The 17,450-nt window shown below is 42.8% G+C and overlaps 1 protein-coding gene across 2 annotated transcripts in view; it reads left to right on the top strand.

The window, feature by feature from the left end:
* The window catches only part of LOC111973019 (N-myc proto-oncogene protein-like), a 56,547-nt gene that overhangs the window by 35,311 nt on the left and 3,786 nt on the right, over positions 1-17,450 (top strand). The window contains exons 1-2 of one of the 2 annotated variants that reach the window (XM_024000146.2): positions 14,212-14,346; positions 14,961-15,663. In XM_024000146.2, coding sequence (XP_023855914.1) covers positions 14,982-15,663 — 682 coding nt within the window. In that variant the 5' untranslated portion in view covers positions 14,212-14,346; positions 14,961-14,981. Of the gene's footprint in view, positions 1-14,211; positions 14,347-14,960; positions 15,664-17,450 lie in introns of those variants that run through there. The other variant, XM_024000147.3, reaches the window with a different exon arrangement.

The following is a 17,450-nucleotide window of genomic DNA, read 5'->3' as shown; positions in this document are numbered from 1 at the left end:
ATACAGGTAACGAGTTCAAACAGGTGCAGTTAATACAGATAATGAGTGGAGAACAGGAGGGCTTCTTAAAGAAAAACTAACAGGTCTGTGAGAGCCGGAATTCTTACTGTTGGTAGGTGATCAAATACTTATGTCATGCAATAAAATGCAAATTAATTACTTAAAAATCATACAATATGTTTTTCTGGATTTTTGTTTTAAATTCCGTCTCTCACAGTTGAAGTGTAACTATTATAAAAATGACAGACCTCTACATGCTTTTTAAGTAGGAAAACCTGCAAAATCGGCAGTGTATCAAATACTTGTTCTCCCCACTGTATATCTATTTATAGACAAGTTGACTAACATATATCCTTAGAAACCGAGACATATATCTATTTATAGACAAGTTGACTAACAGATATCCTTCCAAAATGTTGCAAATTAGAACCCGAAACATAGGCCTATCTACAAACTGTTCCGCCATATCTGACTGTTACAGCGGTTTTTCTATATTTTGGGTTAGGGTCAGGTACTGGTCTCAGATTTAAACTTTAGCACATATAGTTAGGCGGTTGCGGATGGGTTACTAGCAATTGACGGTAGGTGTGGGTGAACAAATAGCTGACCCGCGCATCCCTATTACACACACACACACACACACACACACACACACACACACACACACACACACACACACACACACACACACACACACACACACACACCACACACACACACACACACACACACACACACACACACACACACACACACACACAACACACACACACACACACACACACACACACACACACACACACACCTCTGACTACAATACTTCAATATGCTTTCTGACCACTACTGGCCGGCCTGGTTTCTCACCAAGTGTATTGATCCAAAATAAACTTGATTGATGGGAAACAAGCATCCCAAAATAAACTAAATGGGAAAGCAACATTTTTATAGATCAATGATATCTTCATATCAGTCTCTCCACAAACACTGAATTATTACATTGAATTACTGAGGAAAGACTGAATCATATATATAATATACAGTATTTGTAGGTCTTTAAAATCCTGACAGCTTTGTTACTCATAGGGCTCTGGTCAAAAGTAGTGCACTATATAGGGAATAGTATCCATTTGGGACGCAGTCCATGTGAAGTCATATCTGGCAACGAATCAAGCCAAAAAACAGCTTTTTCCCATGAATCACTGTTTTGCAATCACATCCTGGTGGGTTTGAAACCTGTGACTGTGAACTCCTCTGACATGTATGCAATGTTTTTGCCAAAACTCATCCTCCAAACTGGACCCTAGGAAGTCGATAGTTGAAATAAGATTTCAACAACAAAATAATGCCAAAAGTACAAATACTCTATAAATATATATTTTACGAAAACAGGCATGAGACCAGGTTGCTTACTAACCTACATTCTTAAAGGAAAGGTTGCACAATAAATATTCCACAAATCTAAACAATGTAGATTGATTTTAAATGTATTCCTTCTAAATAGTCTTAATGTAAAAAGTATATATTATACACTTCTTTTGTCGCAAATTGAATATTATTGATCAAAAACTCATATACCAACATTACATTGCGGCTCTGAAGTAAATAAAGGAACAGCCTGCTCGTGGCATCGGTGATAGGCCATGAAAAACTAACTGGCCCACTCGGATCTAGCATGGTGTTTGACGATAGAATAAGCTAGCTAGCAAGCGATCTACAACAACTCCATCAACACTGCACGTTTTGCAGAAAAGAATGGTCAAATACCAATCGTATTAATGTCATTGTTTTTTCAAGTTATGTCTTTATTTTTTGCTGAACTGCTTGATCTTTCTTGGCCGATATAACTTACAAGATATCATGGTAGCCAACGTTTGTAACGTTAGCACTCAGGTTAGCATGTGGCTAGCTATAGCTACCATCGGCTAACAACAGAGTTATAGCGAGTTTGGTTATAGATGTTCAATGTCTACTATGAGGGTAAAGGTTTAACTTTTTTGTGTAAAAGTATGAGAAATGCTGACGTGCCGAACTGCTAATAAGTGATGTGTTTCAAGGCTGCTAGTGGTTAGCTAGTAGGGTAAGCCAGCAGGGGTGGAGAAGGGGCTTAGCATAAAGCCTGCATGCTGTACAAGTGATGACACATTGTTTTGCTTATACAGAAAAATGAAATCACAGGATTTGGTAAGATGATAAGTTGGCCTTATTCAGTGCCAAAATATTTGTTCTAAAACAATTGGACTCGGTATGATGTGGGTCTTTACAGTCTTATGTGGACAGTGGCCTCACTCCTGCTGTGTATTCACTTGTGTTCTTCTCTTGAAGTCACTTTTGACATGACTTCGGTCAAATTCTGATACAGTGTGACTCACCACCTGGATTCGGTCTTATGTAGCAAAATGTTTTATATTTTAATTTTTTTTCATTGGATAAAAGTAGACTCAGCTACAAAATGGTATATCATACACGGCATTTGAGGAAACAATGAGAAAGTTATTCTGCTTTGAAAGTTGATCAACTTGTAAACTCACCTGAGAAAACTGTCTTTCAATGTTTTTGTACTACTATTGGAGAGCTTTTCTTTGTCTACACCCATTCAGCATTGTTCACACCCTCTTACGCCTTAGCCCCACCCATCTCTTTAAGGGTTGAACCGAGCGTTCTGCAAGCTACTTCCAGACATCTAAAGAGACGAACAGCTCACTGAACATTACTCGCCCTAGCAGAGCTGGTTAGGCTGTAATGTTATCCAGAGCATTGGTGACTGCAACTCTGCTGTCAGATTGTCCATTCGTAAATTCAGAGCTTTTTGCGTTCAGAGTGCACACTGGACGCTCTGGCCAATAAATAGGCTTGTTCCGAAAGCTCTGACCTCACAACGACAATCAAGCACCCAAGCGAACTGGCTAACATTGGCTAGCTACTTCCAGACTCATAATGAAAGAACACCCCACTCTGACTATTTTATTCCCCCTACCTAGCAGAGCTGGTTAGGCAGTGTTCATGTTATCCAGAGCGTTGGTGTCTGTAACTGTGCTGCTGGCAACAATTGACTTATGCATTGTTGCCGACGTTTACTGACACCGGACATTTACTGACACCAGACATAATTTAAGTATGCTCCCTCTAACTCTCTCTCTTTTCTCTCAGAGGACCTGAGCCCTAGGACCATGCCTCAGACTACCTGGCCTGATGACTCCTTGCTGGCCCCAGTCCATCTGGCCGTGCTGCTGCTTCAGTTTCAACTGTTCTGCCTGTGGCTATGGAACCCTGACCTGTTCACCGGACGTGCTACCTTGTCCCGGACCTGCTGTTTACGACTCTCTCTCTCTACCATACCTGCTGTCTCTAACTCTGAATGATCAGCTATGAAAAGCCAACTGACATTTACTCCTGAGGTGCTGACCTGTTGCACCCGCTACAACCACTGTGATTATTATTATTTGACCCTGCTGGTCATCAATGAATGTTTGAACATTTTGGCCATGTACTGTTGTAATCTCCACCCGGCACAGCCAGAAGACGACTGGCCACCCCTCAGAGACTGGTTCCTCTCTGGGTTTCTTCCTAGGTTCCAGCCTTTCTAGGGAGTTTGTCCAAGCCACTGTGCTTCTACATCTGCATTGCTTGCTATTTGGGGTTTAGGATGGATTTCTGTATAGCACTTTGTGACTTCGGCTGATGTAAAAAGGCTTTATAAATACATTTGATTGATTGATATTCAACGGGTGTTGAGTGTTCAAAAATGAATTTCAAACTTGAAATGAAAATATTTTGTTAAGACATGTAGTTAGCTAACTAGCTAAACAATGGACCATAATCACAACTCATGACGTTACTACCCTGCATGAATCTGCAGGTAGCTAAACCAACCAGGTTCTATGGCTATAACTAGTCAAGCAAATGTGTCTGAGATATGAAGAATAAGATCATGTACATAACGTTAGCTAGCGACCCAGCCAGCTAACGTTAGCTAGCTAACAGTACACTTGAAATGAAACCACTTTCTGTCAAAATTAGAAATGTAATATCTGAAAATGTAACTAGCTAGACTATCTAACCAGTATACATCAGGGTTGGACGCGCCTCCTGTCTGATGCCCTTATTTTGATGATGTAATCCAGGTTGCTCTCTTCTGTGGCTAAACCAACTAGGCTCGTAATTTAACAATTTTAGTTGTATTACAGATGGCATACAAGTTTTATATTAAGGCACATGAAAGTTGACATTTTCGAAATTTTTTCGAGACATTTCTCCCAAAAACACATTTTGATAAAAATATATATTTTTTAAAACTTTCAAACAGCTCTCGTGTGAAGTCGTGACTTGTGACATATGCCTAGTTTCCTGAATCGGGTCACAAATCCCAATTTCTCCCAAAATACAAATGTAAAGTGATACTGTATGTCGTGTTGGGACTTTTAGTTGGAAGGATGAAACCAATCAGGATGTTTACAACAGCAACATCATTCAGTAGTCTTCCCTTTCATGAAGAAGAAGAAAAATAAGAAATATTCAGCATTTCGGTGTGAGCGTGCGTGACTGCATGCGTGCGCACGTGGGAGTGGCTGAGATCTAATGGTGTGTGGCGGCAGAGTAAAGTAAAGAGCCTTGTTTGACTAGTTTGTTTTAAGGGGGAGATGCCACTGCCACTGTGGATCTGACAGCCCAAATGATTAAAGAAGAAGGCAAGTCCTAATGCGTTTCCCAGACTTCATGCACTCTGGGCTCTGTCTATGGTGTGTAAATCCTCCTAACCTTGTGCACTTCAAAAGTCAATAAAACGCCTTACTATTAGACCTATAACGATAACTTTTAGCCCTGCTTTTGAGACCTGTGGCTCATGTTTCAAACCCTGTTCCCGACCTGAATGAATGTAACATTGTGTTTCTAGCCCCACGTCTGCTGTTCAAATGAGCCTTTAACCTGCTTCAGACCCTTTTTACACATAGTCGAGGAGAGAGAGAGAGAGAGAGAGAGAGAGAGAGAGAGAGGAGAGAGAGAGAGAAGAGAGAGAGAGAGAGAGAGAGAGAGAGAGGAAACAACAGCAACCCCAAATTGGTCCTGAACTAAAAACATAACCAGTGTGTCCGGTCTTGTGTTTTATTGATGAACTGTGCGTCCCAATGGCACCCTATTCCCTACATAGTGCAGTACTCGTGACCAGAGCCATCAAAGGTAGTGCACTACGTAGGGAATAGGGTGCCGTTTGGGAACCGGTCCCCCCCTTGCCATCACAGCCGGATGTCATGTCGTTGGCTTTTTGTTTTTCCTTCTAAACACGTTGACATGAATCTTTTACACCAAACTGGCCCAATGGCTTAACCATCCATGTGCCTGAGCTGGTTTTAAAGTGGATTTTCTGATTATGTTGTCAAATCAAATAAATAAAAAATGGCACATGCGCCGAATACAACAGCTGTAGACCTTACTGTGAAATGCTTACTTACAAGGCCCTTAACTAACAATGCAGAGTAAGAAAATATTTGCTAAAATAAACTTAAGTTAAAAAAGTCAAGCAATAACAATTACGATGTTATATACAGGGGGTGCGGGTAGTGAGTCAATGTGCGGGGGTACGGGTTAGTCGAGGTAATTGAGGTCATATGTACGTGTAGGTAGGGGTAAAGTGACTATGCGTAGAATAAAATAAACAGCGAGTAGCAGCAGCGTAAGGGGTATGAATGTCCTAATGTAAGCATGTGAAAAGTGGAGATGTCAAGCCGTCTCAATGTTTCAACGCAGGATCTAATAGTATAGTCGCGTCTTTAAGAGAGTGAGGAACGTCCATATTAAGAAGAGACTCAAAGTGAATCAAAACCGATGTCGTGTCTCTCGTCACAAGTACTGGTAGATGAGGCTACAGCGTCATTCCATAGAAAAATCTGCAGACTATATAGGAGAATGCATCCTGCCTCCATGCTGTTTGCTTAGTAAATCTAGGGACAATAAGGAGCCTGCGGTCTGTGTGGACCGTAGTGTAAGTGTAGGTATGTACGCAGGACCAAATTCAGAAAGACGAGCTAGGAATAAGCCCATGATAATGCTTTGCTAGGTAGGCTCTGATTTAAAACGCGTACAGTTTTATTTGGAGACGGGACACTACAACCCATCTCTTGATTGATTGTCAGAATCCAACAGAAGACTCTTTGTTTCTAGCGGACGAGAACTAGAATCTAATGTTTGTCTGAGTTGCAAAGTTTAACATTTGCTGCCATCAGTTCACTTATGTTCATGAAACATCAGGTTTACCAGGTGAGGGCAATTGTTGGGGGCTTCACCATTCACTAAATGTACAAATGTGTATCGTCCGCCAAGCAGTGAAAGTTAACCATTTTGTTTGTGCTCGAATGACCGATTCACCAGAAGTAATATGTTATATATTATTGATGTGTGAGTTGAGAGAGAGTGTGTTGGATAGAACAAATAGAGGGTCCTAAAAACGGAAACTTGAGGAACACCGAAATATACAGTTACAGTTTTGGTGTTCAGAGGACATAATCCATCCCACTAGAGACCAATGATGCTCGATGTGTTAAATTCACTTCAATCAGTGTAGATGAAGGGGAGGACACAGGTTAAAGAAGGATTTTTAAGCCTTGAGACATTTGAGACATTGATTGTGTATGTGTGGCATTCAGAGGGTAAATGGGCAAGACAAAAGATTTAAGTGCCTTAGAATGGGGTATGGTAGTAGGTGCCAGGCGCACTGGTTTGTGTCAAGAACTGCAACGCTGCTGGGTTTTTCATGCTCAGCAGTTTCCAGTGTGTTTSAAGAATGATCCACTACCCAAAGGACATTTAGCCAACGTGACACAACTGTGTGGAAGCATTGGAGTCAACATGGGCCAGCATTCCTGTGGAACGCTTTTGACAACTTGTAGAGTCTATGCCCCGACAAATTGAGGCTGTTCTAAAGTGCAAAAGGGGGGTGCAACTCAATATTTGGAAGCTGTACTTCCAAAAACCGGATAAAGCAAAACCTCAGTGCACAACGCCTCACCCCTTTTTGACCTATACATTTTGTGTGTATGTACTGATATGTAGGCTGCGTGTGCCGTTTTTAAATGTATGTAGTTCTGTCCTTGAGCTGTTCTTGTCTATTAATGTCCTGTATTATGTCGTGTTTTGTGTTTTGTGTGGACCCCAGGAAGAGCAGCTGCTGCTTTCACAACAGCTAATGGGGATCCTAGTAAAATAAAAATACACACACACACACCTCTGACTACAATAATTGAACAGGCTCTCTGACCACTACTTACCGGCCTGGTTTCTCACTAAGTGTATTCATCCCAAAATACACTTTATTTGATGGGAAAATAACATTGCAAAATTAACTAGATGGGAAAGCAACATTTTTATAGATCAATGATATCTATCATATCAGTCTCTCCACAAACACTGAATTATTACATTGAATTACTGAGGAAAGACTGAATCATATATATAATATACAGTATTTGTAGGTCTTTAAAATCCTGACAGCTTTGTTACTCATAGGGCTCTGGTCAAAAGTAGTGCACTATATAGGGAATAGTATCCATTTGGGACGCAGTCCATGTGAAGTCATATCTGGCAACGAATCAAGCCAAAAAACAGCTTTTCCCATGAATCACTGTTTTGCAATCACATCCTGGTGGGTTTGAAACCTGTGACTGTGAACTCCTCTGACATGTATGCAATGTTTTTGCCAAACTCATCCTCCAAACTGGATCCCTAGGAAGTCGATAGTTGAAATAAGATTTCAACAACAAAATAATGCCAAAAGTACAAATACTCTATAAATATATATTTTACGAAAACGGCATGAGACCAGGTTGCTTACTAACCTACATTCTTAAAGGAAAGGTTGCACAATAAATATTCCACAAATCTAACAATGTAGATTGATTTTAAATGTATTCCTTCTAAATAGTCTTAATGTAAAAAGTATATATTATACACTTCTTTTGTCGCAAATTGAATATTATTGATCAAAAACTCATATACCAACATTACATTGCGGCTCTGAAGTAAATAAAGGAACAGCCTGCTCGTGGCATCGGTGATAGGCCATGAAAAACTAACTGGCCCACTCGGATCTAGCATGGTGTTTGACGATAGAATAAGCTAGCTAGCAAGCGATCTACAACAACTCCATCAACACTGCACGTTTTGCAGAAAAGAATGGTCAAATACCAATCGTATTAATGTCATTGTTTATTTCAAGTTATGTCTTTATTTTTGCTGAACTGCTTGATCTTTCTTGGCCGATATAACTTACAAGATATCATGGTAGCCAACGTTTGTAACGTTAGCACTCAGGTTAGCATGTGGCTAGCTATAGCTACCATCGGCTAACAACAGAGTTATAGCGAGTTTGGTTATAGATGTTCAATGTCTACTATGAGGGTAAAGGTTTAACTTGGTTTTGTGTAAAAGTATGAGAAATGCTGACGTGCCGAACTGCTAATAAGTGATGTGTTTCAAGGCTGCTAGTGGTTAGCTAGTAGGGGTAAGCCAGCAGGGGTGGAGAAGGGGCTATGCTAAAAGCCTGCATGCTGTACAAGTGATGACACATTGTTTTGCTTATACAGAAAAATGAAATCACAGGATTTGGTAAGATGATAAGTTGGCCTTATTCAGTGCCAAAATATTTGTTCTAAAACAATTGGACTCGGTATGATGTGGGTCTTTACAGTCTTATGTGGACAGTGGCCTCACTCCTGCTGTGTATTCACTTGTGTTCTTCTCTTGAAGTCACTTTTGACATGACTTCGGTCAAATTCTGATACAGTGTGACTCACCACCTGGATTCGGTCTTATGTAGCAAAATGTTTTATATTTTAATTTTTTTACATTGGATAAAAGTAGACTCAGCTACAAAATGGTATATCATACACGGCATTTGAGGAAACAATGAGAAAGTTATTCTGCTTTGAAAGTTGATCAACTTGTAAACTCACCTGAGAAAACTGTCTTTCAATGTTTTTGTACTACTATTGGAGAGCTTTTCTTTGTCTACACCCATTCAGCATTGTTCACACCCTCTTACGCCTTAGCCCCACCCATCTCTTTAAGGGTTGAACCGAGCGTTCTGCAAGCTACTTCCAGACATCTAAGAGAGCGAACAGCTCACTGAACATTACTCGCCCTAGCAGAGCTGGTTAGGCTGTAATGTTATCCAGAGCATTGGTGACTGCAACTCTGCTGTCAGATTGTCCATTCGTAAATTCAGAGCTTTTTGCGTTCAGAGTGCACACTGGACGCTCTGGCCAATAAATAGGCTTGTTCCGAAAGCTCTGACCTCACAACGACAATCAAGCACCCAAGCGAACTGGCTAACATTGGCTAGCTACTTCCAGACTCATAATGAAAGAACACCCCACTCTGACTATTTTATTCCCCCTACCTAGCAGAGCTGGTTAGGCAGTGTTCATGTTATCCAGAGCGTTGGTGTCTGTAACTGTGCTGCTGGCAACAATTGACTTATGCATTGTTGCCGACGTTTACTGACACCGGACATTTACTGACACCAGACATAATTTAAGTATGCTCCCTCTAACTCTCTCTCTTTTCTCTCAGAGGACCTGAGCCCTAGGACCATGCCTCAGGACTACCTGGCCTGATGACTCCTTGCTGGCCCCAGTCCATCTGGCCGTGCTGCTGCTCCAGTTTCAACTGTTCTGCCTGTGGCTATGGAACCCTGACCTGTTCACCGGACGTGCTACCTTGTCCCGGACCTGCTGTTTACGACTCTCTCTCTCTACCATACCTGCTGTCTCTAACTCTGAATGATCAGCTATGAAAAGCCAACTGACATTTACTCCTGAGGTGCTGACCTGTTGCACCCGCTACAACCACTGTGATTATTATTATTTGACCCTGCTGGTCATCAATGAATGTTTGAACATTTTGGCCATGTACTGTTGTAATCTCCACCCGGCACAGCCAGAAGACGACTGGCCACCCCTCAGAGACTGGTTCCTCTCTGGGTTTCTTCCTAGGTTCCAGCCTTTCTAGGGAGTTTGTCCAAGCCACTGTGCTTCTACATCTGCATTGCTTGCTATTTGGGGTTTAGGATGGATTTCTGTATAGCACTTTGTGACTTCGGCTGATGTAAAAAGGGCTTTATAAATACATTTGATTGATTGATATTCAACGGGTGTTGAGTGTTCAAAAATGAATTTCAAACTTGAAATGAAAATATTTTGTTAAGACATGTAGTTAGCTAACTAGCTAAACAATGGACCATAATCACAACTCATGACGTTACTACCCTGCATGAATCTGCAGGTAGCTAACCAACCAGGTTCTATGGCTATAACTAGTCAAGCAAATGTGTCTGAGATATGAAGAATAAGATCATGTACATAACGTTAGCTAGCGACCCAGCCAGCTAACGTTAGCTAGCTAACAGTACACTTGAAATGAAACCACTTTCTGTCAAAATTAGAAATGTAATATCTGAAAATGTAACTAGCTAGACTATCTAACCAGTATACATCAGGGTTGGACGCGCCTCCTGTCTGATGCCCTTATTTTGATGATGTAATCCAGGTTGCTCTCTTCTGTGGCTAAACCAACTAGGCTCGTAATTTAACAATTTTAGTTGTATTTACAGATGGCATACAAGTTTTATATTAAGGCACATGAAAGTTGACATTTTCGAAATTTTTTCGAGACATTTCTCCCAAAAAACACATTTTGATAAAAATATATATTTTTTAAAACTTTCAAACAGCTCTCGTGTGAAGTCGTGACTTGTGACATATGCCTAGTTTCCTGAATCGGGTCACAAATCCCAATTTCTCCCAAAATACAAATGTAAAGTGATACTGTATGTCGTGTTGGGACTTTTAGTTGGAAGGATGAAACCAATCAGGATGTTTACAACAGCAACATCATTCAGTAGTCTTCCCTTTCATGAAGAAGAAGAAAAATAAGAAATATTCAGCATTTCGGTGTGAGCGTGCGTGACTGCATGCGTGCGCACGTGGGAGTGGCTGAGATCTAATGGTGTGTGGCGGCAGAGTAAAGTAAAGAGCCTTGTTTGACTAGTTTGTTTTAAGGGGGAGATGCCACTGCCACTGTGGAATCTGACAGCCCAAATGATTAAAGAAGAAGGCAAGTCCTAATGCGTTTCCCAGACTTCATGCACTCTGGGCTCTGTCTATGGTGTGTAAATCCTCCTAACCTTGTGCACTTCAAAGAATGCCAATAAAACGCCTTACTATTAGACCTATAACGATAACTTTTAGCCCTGCTTTTGTAGACCTGTGGCTCATGTTTCAAACCCTGTTCCCGACCTGAATGAATGTAACATTGTGTTCTAGCCCCACGTCTGCTGTCAAATGAGCCTTTAACCTGCTTCAGACCCTTTTTTACACATAGTCGAGAGAGAGAGAGAGAGAGAGAGAGAGAGAGAGAGAGAGAGAGAGAGAGAGAGAGAGAGAGAGAGAGAGAGAGAGAGAGAGAGGAAACAACAGCAACCCCAAATTGGTCCCTGAACTAAAAACATAACCAGTTGTTCCGGTCTTGTGTTTTATTGATGAACTGTGCGTCCCAAATGGCACCCTATTCCCTACATAGTGCAGTACTCGTGACCAGAGCCATCAAAGGTAGTGCACTACGTAGGGAATAGGGTGCCGTTTGGGACACGGTCTCCCCCCTTGCCATCACAGCCGGATGTCATGTCGTTGGCTTTTTGTTTTTCCTTCTAAACACGTTGACATGAATCTTTTACACAAACTGGCCCAATGGCTTAACCATCCATGTGCCTGAGCTGGTTTTAAAGTGGATTTTCTGATATGTTGTCAAATCAAATAAATAAAAAATGGCACATGCGCCGAATACAACAGCTGTAGACCTTACTGTGAAATGCTTACTTACAAGCCCTTAACTAACAATGCAGAGTAAGAAAATATTTGCTAAATAAACTTAAGTTAAAAAAAAGTCAAGCAATAACAATTACGATGTTATATACAGGGGGTGCGGGTAGTGAGTCAATGTGCGGGGGTACGGGTTAGTCGAGGTAATTGAGGTCATATGTACGTGTAGGTAGGGGTAAAGTGACTATGCGTAGATAATAAACAGCGAGTAGCAGCAGCGTAAAAAAAAAAGGGGGTAAATGCAAATAGTCTATGTAGCCATGTGATTAAATGTTCAGCAGTCTCATGGTTTAGGGGTAGATGCTGTTAAGGAGCCTTTTGGACCTAGACTTGGCCCTCCAGTCCTGTGTGTGTGCTGTCTCTTATACACATCTAGATGTGTATAAGAGACAGGTGTGTGTGTGTGTGTGTGTGTGTGATACTAGTCTGATTCCTGCGTTAGACATGAAATAGCATCTATTTATGTAATAGCATACATTCAATCAAATTCAAACATCAGCCCAACATTGTAATCATATGACGTACAAGAGTGCCGTCTGTAATTATTGTTTGATGAGGTGAATGAGGATGTGTAGTAGTATATCCCAAATTATAGATGTTCCACCACCACCGTCCCCTTTCCATGGCGAGGACACACACACACTCACACACGCCTTCTGCTATGCCAAGAAAGACCAAAGGGGCTGATCGATGTTCGCTATCCCTCCATCTTTCTTTCCTTCCGTTCTCTGTTGGACCATATGAACCATGCAACTTTAGTTTATACTCTTCTTTGCTTCCCTCTCCCATTCCCTTGGGACAATGACTTCACTCTCTATCTCTGTCTCTCCCCCTCTCTCTGTCTCTCTATCCTTTTCCCTTACTCCCTCTTCTCTCTCTCTCTCTCCCTTCGTTCTCTCTCTCCATCTTTCTCTCTCCCTCCCTTTACCTCTCTCCCTCTCTCTCAGTTCTCACTCCCACTCTCTGTCCTCGCTGCTCTCACACAGGAAGCTGTTCCTGTTGGGTCACAGTCGGAGCAGTGGTTGGGGAAAACATGAGAGAACATCACATCACAGCTCTCATCCCGTCTCCAATCCCAGGCATCCGACGTTCCGGGTCTGTATTCCCAGGAAACTGAACCCTGTCCCTCACAAATAGTTCCCAGTACTCTTGCACTGATCCCAGCTGTGAGTCGTCACCCTCCCTCTCATCTCCCACCACTGCTTCTGATCACAACTCTTCAACAATATCTAAGGACATTCAGAAACGTGTCCCGAAGCCACTCCTGCATTGTCTTCGCTTTGTGCTTAGGGTCATTGTCCTGTTGGAAGGTGAACCTTCGCCCCCAGTCTGAGGTACTGAGCGCTCTGGAGCAAGTTTTCATCAAGGATCTCTCTGTATTTTGCTTCGTTCATCTTTCCCTCAATCCTGACCTGTCTCCCAGGTCAAAGGGTCTGATTTTTTTCCAGATGCACTGTACATTCCTGCAAACCTGTTATGAGAGTAAGGAAATGGGGATGTCTTCTACATCAACCACTGCCAGTGGAGTTACATAAACAGGCTTGAGCACAGCTGATTCTGAGACATGGAGGTGCATAGACAAAGAAGACAAAGAACGTTTTGATGACAGCTTTAAAGGTGTAGCCTATCAATTCAATGTAGGCCTATAGGTGTGTTTAGTGTAAGTAATGGTTATAAATAACATGTTAATTATTCACTATTAAGAACAAAATCCGTACTTCGCTTTCAACCCATGATTCGACAATTTACCGCAGATAACCTACAACAGCACTTAATCTGTTGAAACGCTCAGGTTTATGTTTTAATCATGCCCACACGAGGGCGCAGTGATCCCGACTTTTTGATCCAGATATGCGGTTACGTCAATGCCCCCACACAATGGTGAGAGTTGGGTTCCGCTCTAGGACTGAGCAATGCGCCAGGCCATCGTGCCGTCCCTGTTATAACAAGCCAGTATAACAGCATATATGCTTATCTTTAAACAAATATAATTTACATCAAATGTATCTTAGAGGTTGGATAACAAATCATTATGGTATAGATTATTGGAGCCTTTATACATAAAAGTATGATAATTTTGTGCATTTGCCCATAGTTCACCCCTATCCATTTCTGAAAAGGGGAGGAAATTAGCCATAATGGAGGATAAGGGATGATAATGTAATATTTATTCTCTGGGGAGGGATTAAAGCCTGTCGTGAGCTATAGAAAGCTACGCTGCGAGCCAGCCAACATGCCTGCCAGTCTGCCTCACGCCGTCTACCAAGCCCGGACCCGCCCCTCCGTGGGCGGAGCTCCCCTCCAACACACACAGTAGATTGGAGTGTAGGCTATAACACTCCGTAGCCCATACAATGTGTGTCAGAGATCTGTCTGCGCAACACAAGAGTACATGTGTGCTCCTAGAGTTTAGAACTGAACTGCGAGAGAGAGTGACGAGACAACACACGACTCACACCACAACCTCAGTCAACGCGAGGTGAGCATCTTTCTTTTTGGGTGAAAGAGTCACTTATTTGATTGACTCCCAAATGGTCACCCTGCAAACGAATACGAATGTCATGGGACGTTTAGAGTAGATATACTTTTTAATAGTTATAATTGCTCCCGAGTGGCGCAGCGGTCCAAGGCGTTGCATCTCATTGCTAGAGGGGTCACTACAGACCCTGGTTCGATTCCAGACTATATCACAACCGGCCGTGATTTGGAGTCCCATAGGGCGGCGCACAATTGGTCCAGGTTTGGCCGGTGTAGGCGTCATTGTAAATAAGAATTTGTTCTTAATACTTGCCTACTTAATACTTGCCTAGTTAAATAAATCAAATTAACAAATAAAAAATACAACTGGTATTCTTTTTTGAATAATATGCCAAGAACACCATCATAGCGGAAAAGGTGACTTCATGTCAGTTTACCCACACTCGCCTCTGTTATTTCCAAAGGACTTGCAATACGTTTGAGCACTTGGCTGGCTGGCAGTAGAATGTTGTGCATACGGTGTAGGTTATCTGGGCTTTACAATAGGAACTATATGGAGATGTGTGTCTGCCTTATTCCATTGTGTCTAAACTATCTCCGTGTCCTTCTCTACAGGCTTTCCAAGTGTGGGATAGAATGCCGGCGATTATAAGTAAAAATTCCGACATGGATTTTGACTCACTACAACCCTGCTTCTATCCAGACGAGGATGACTTCTATTTCTGCGGTCCCGACTCTGCGCCTCCCGGGGAGGACATCTGGAAGAAATTTGAGTTACTGCCTACGCCGCCCCTCTCTCCGAGCCGAGCGGCGCTACCGGGGGAGCTGGCCTACGCGTCCGTGGGGGACTGGGGCGACTCGGCAGCAGGTCCCATGAGTTTTGGATTAGGCGACCCGCTTGGGTGCGAATGGACCTCGGAGCTTCTGCTCCTGCCCGAGGAAGATATCTGGGGTGCGTCGGATGGAGACCTGTTCGGCGGCTCCGCTTTGAATAAAAACCCCAACTCCATCATCATTCAGGACTGTATGTGGAGCGGCTTCTCCGCCAGGGAAAAGCTAGAGAGGGTGGTCACAGAGAAGCTGAGCAAAGCCATTTCCACAGCGGCTGCCTGTGGAGTTAGTAAAAATGTCACTACTCCCGCTGTCATCACTACCAAGGCGTCTGAGCTGAGCCGCTCCGTGTCGGAGTGTGTGGACCCCACGATAGTCTTCCCCTTCCCTGTCAACAAAAGAAACGGTAGCAGCAGCAGATGTCCACCTGGGACGGTCCCCGCCTCTACTGTCCATTGTAGCGCCAAGGAAACTCAGAGCGACTCTGGTAAGCGAATACCTTCGGCGAAGATGCATACGCAAAATACCCTTCGTTTTGATTACAATAACCTACAATACAACAGCTAACAGCCTAAAACCTCAATACTAATGCTAAAACCCAGTTTTAGTTTGTTGAATTGATATCATTCTGCTTCAAATAACAGATGGCATTATTATTAGGCTATTGTTATTATTATTGTCTTGTTCGGGTAATGGTAATTGGGGTGATTGGAAGTTAAGAGTTCAAATGACTGGCCCAGAATAGGATTACCTTGTAGTGAGTGGTTGTGCCACAGTGAATGAGAGGGTTTATGTAATAGGCAGACGCTTCACCGGCAGATGGCAGTAAAATTGGAGGATTGTGTGCATTACGAATTTAGATCCCTTTTACACCGAACATCTAGACACACGGGTTGTATAGGGCGATGTACTTGGCGCAGTCAGATAGTCCCAATCTAGAACGCGCTAAATAAACGGACTACTTGATAAAGGGCCTTGTTTCACGATTCGCTGGATGCTATGATTACACACTTTACGTTAGGGTTATTGAAATAACTAGGGCTCCCGCGGGTGTGAAATTGCTTCTTACATATTCAACGAATGCCATTCATGCCAGCATGAATTAGACAGCATTGTGTAAAAAGCCATCTATAGTGTTTAGTGTTGAGGATGTGTGTGAGTGTGTTTCGGAAAGGGGGTCGGTGATAACAACAAAGTGGAAAATTCAACCTCTGTAATAACAGGATAATAGGTTCTTCTAACACCCTAAATAGCCCAACGTTCGTTTGGCAGTTGGCATGGACCCATGGTACGACGAACTCACGCGAGTCGTTACTAGAGCTCTTTTGTGACGCCTGCGAAACGGTAGTAAAACCGAGACCTCCAACTGGGCAGCGCCGGCTGGAAGCTTGAGCTATAGAGCCTTGCCAAAAGCAACCGTCCCGCTGGCAAAAGAAAGATAGCTGGAGAGAAGAGGAGGAGGGCCTGTTTCTTTAGGGGGCTGACAGCTTTGAACAGGCGCTCCCATCTCGACAGCTGTCTCTCTGGCGCCGGTCCAGCGCCTCGGCTTAAAGCCGGTGATCCAATCACACCACGTTCCTCCGCCCCGCCAGCCTGCAGATGAAACCGTTTGCATGGGCCTCTTCTGCTCGCAGCGTTAATAAATCGCATCTCTCGCTTTTTTCTCTACGCGCTTTCCTCACCTTGCAATCAAAAAGAGTAGTAGACGCCCTGCAGACTTGAAAGGCAGAATTAGACAGTGTCACTATAGATACCAACGTATATCCTATCCATGTTCCAAGTCCTATGGACACAGAATAGGCCTCCTGCATTTGGTACCCAATAGCAGATCATGGGATGACTCTCTGATCAAATGTTGATTTATACAACACGTATTAGAACACCTACAGTATGCCTGGAAGCCAAAGGCACCTGTCACATGTTTATCTGTAGTCATTCATTTAAAACAATGAAGGATACACCTCCATATGAAGTGGCTCCCTCTCTTCACCATCTCCACTTCATCTGCGTTGATCATTTGGGAAAATAAAGGAGCTTTGAGCAATATGGTGGATATCTGACAACCAGGTGCTGGCTTTCACCAGACCATCTCTTTCATGTCAGTGTAGGAAAAGGAAAGGAGACGAGGAGAGGATGCCACTTTAGACAATTGACATTTGCACCTTGGAGATTCACTAGTACTCACTCACTCACTCACTCACTCACTCACTCACTCACTCACTCACTCACTCACTCACTCACTCACTCACTCACTCACTCACTCACTCACTCACT

Source organism: Salvelinus sp. IW2-2015, linkage group LG14, assembly GCF_002910315.2.
Source record: "Salvelinus sp. IW2-2015 linkage group LG14, ASM291031v2, whole genome shotgun sequence".
Lineage (NCBI taxonomy): Eukaryota > Metazoa > Chordata > Actinopteri > Salmoniformes > Salmonidae > Salvelinus > Salvelinus sp. IW2-2015.
The sequence above is the reverse complement of the archived record's forward strand: the minus strand, read 5'-3'. Positions and strand labels throughout refer to the sequence as shown.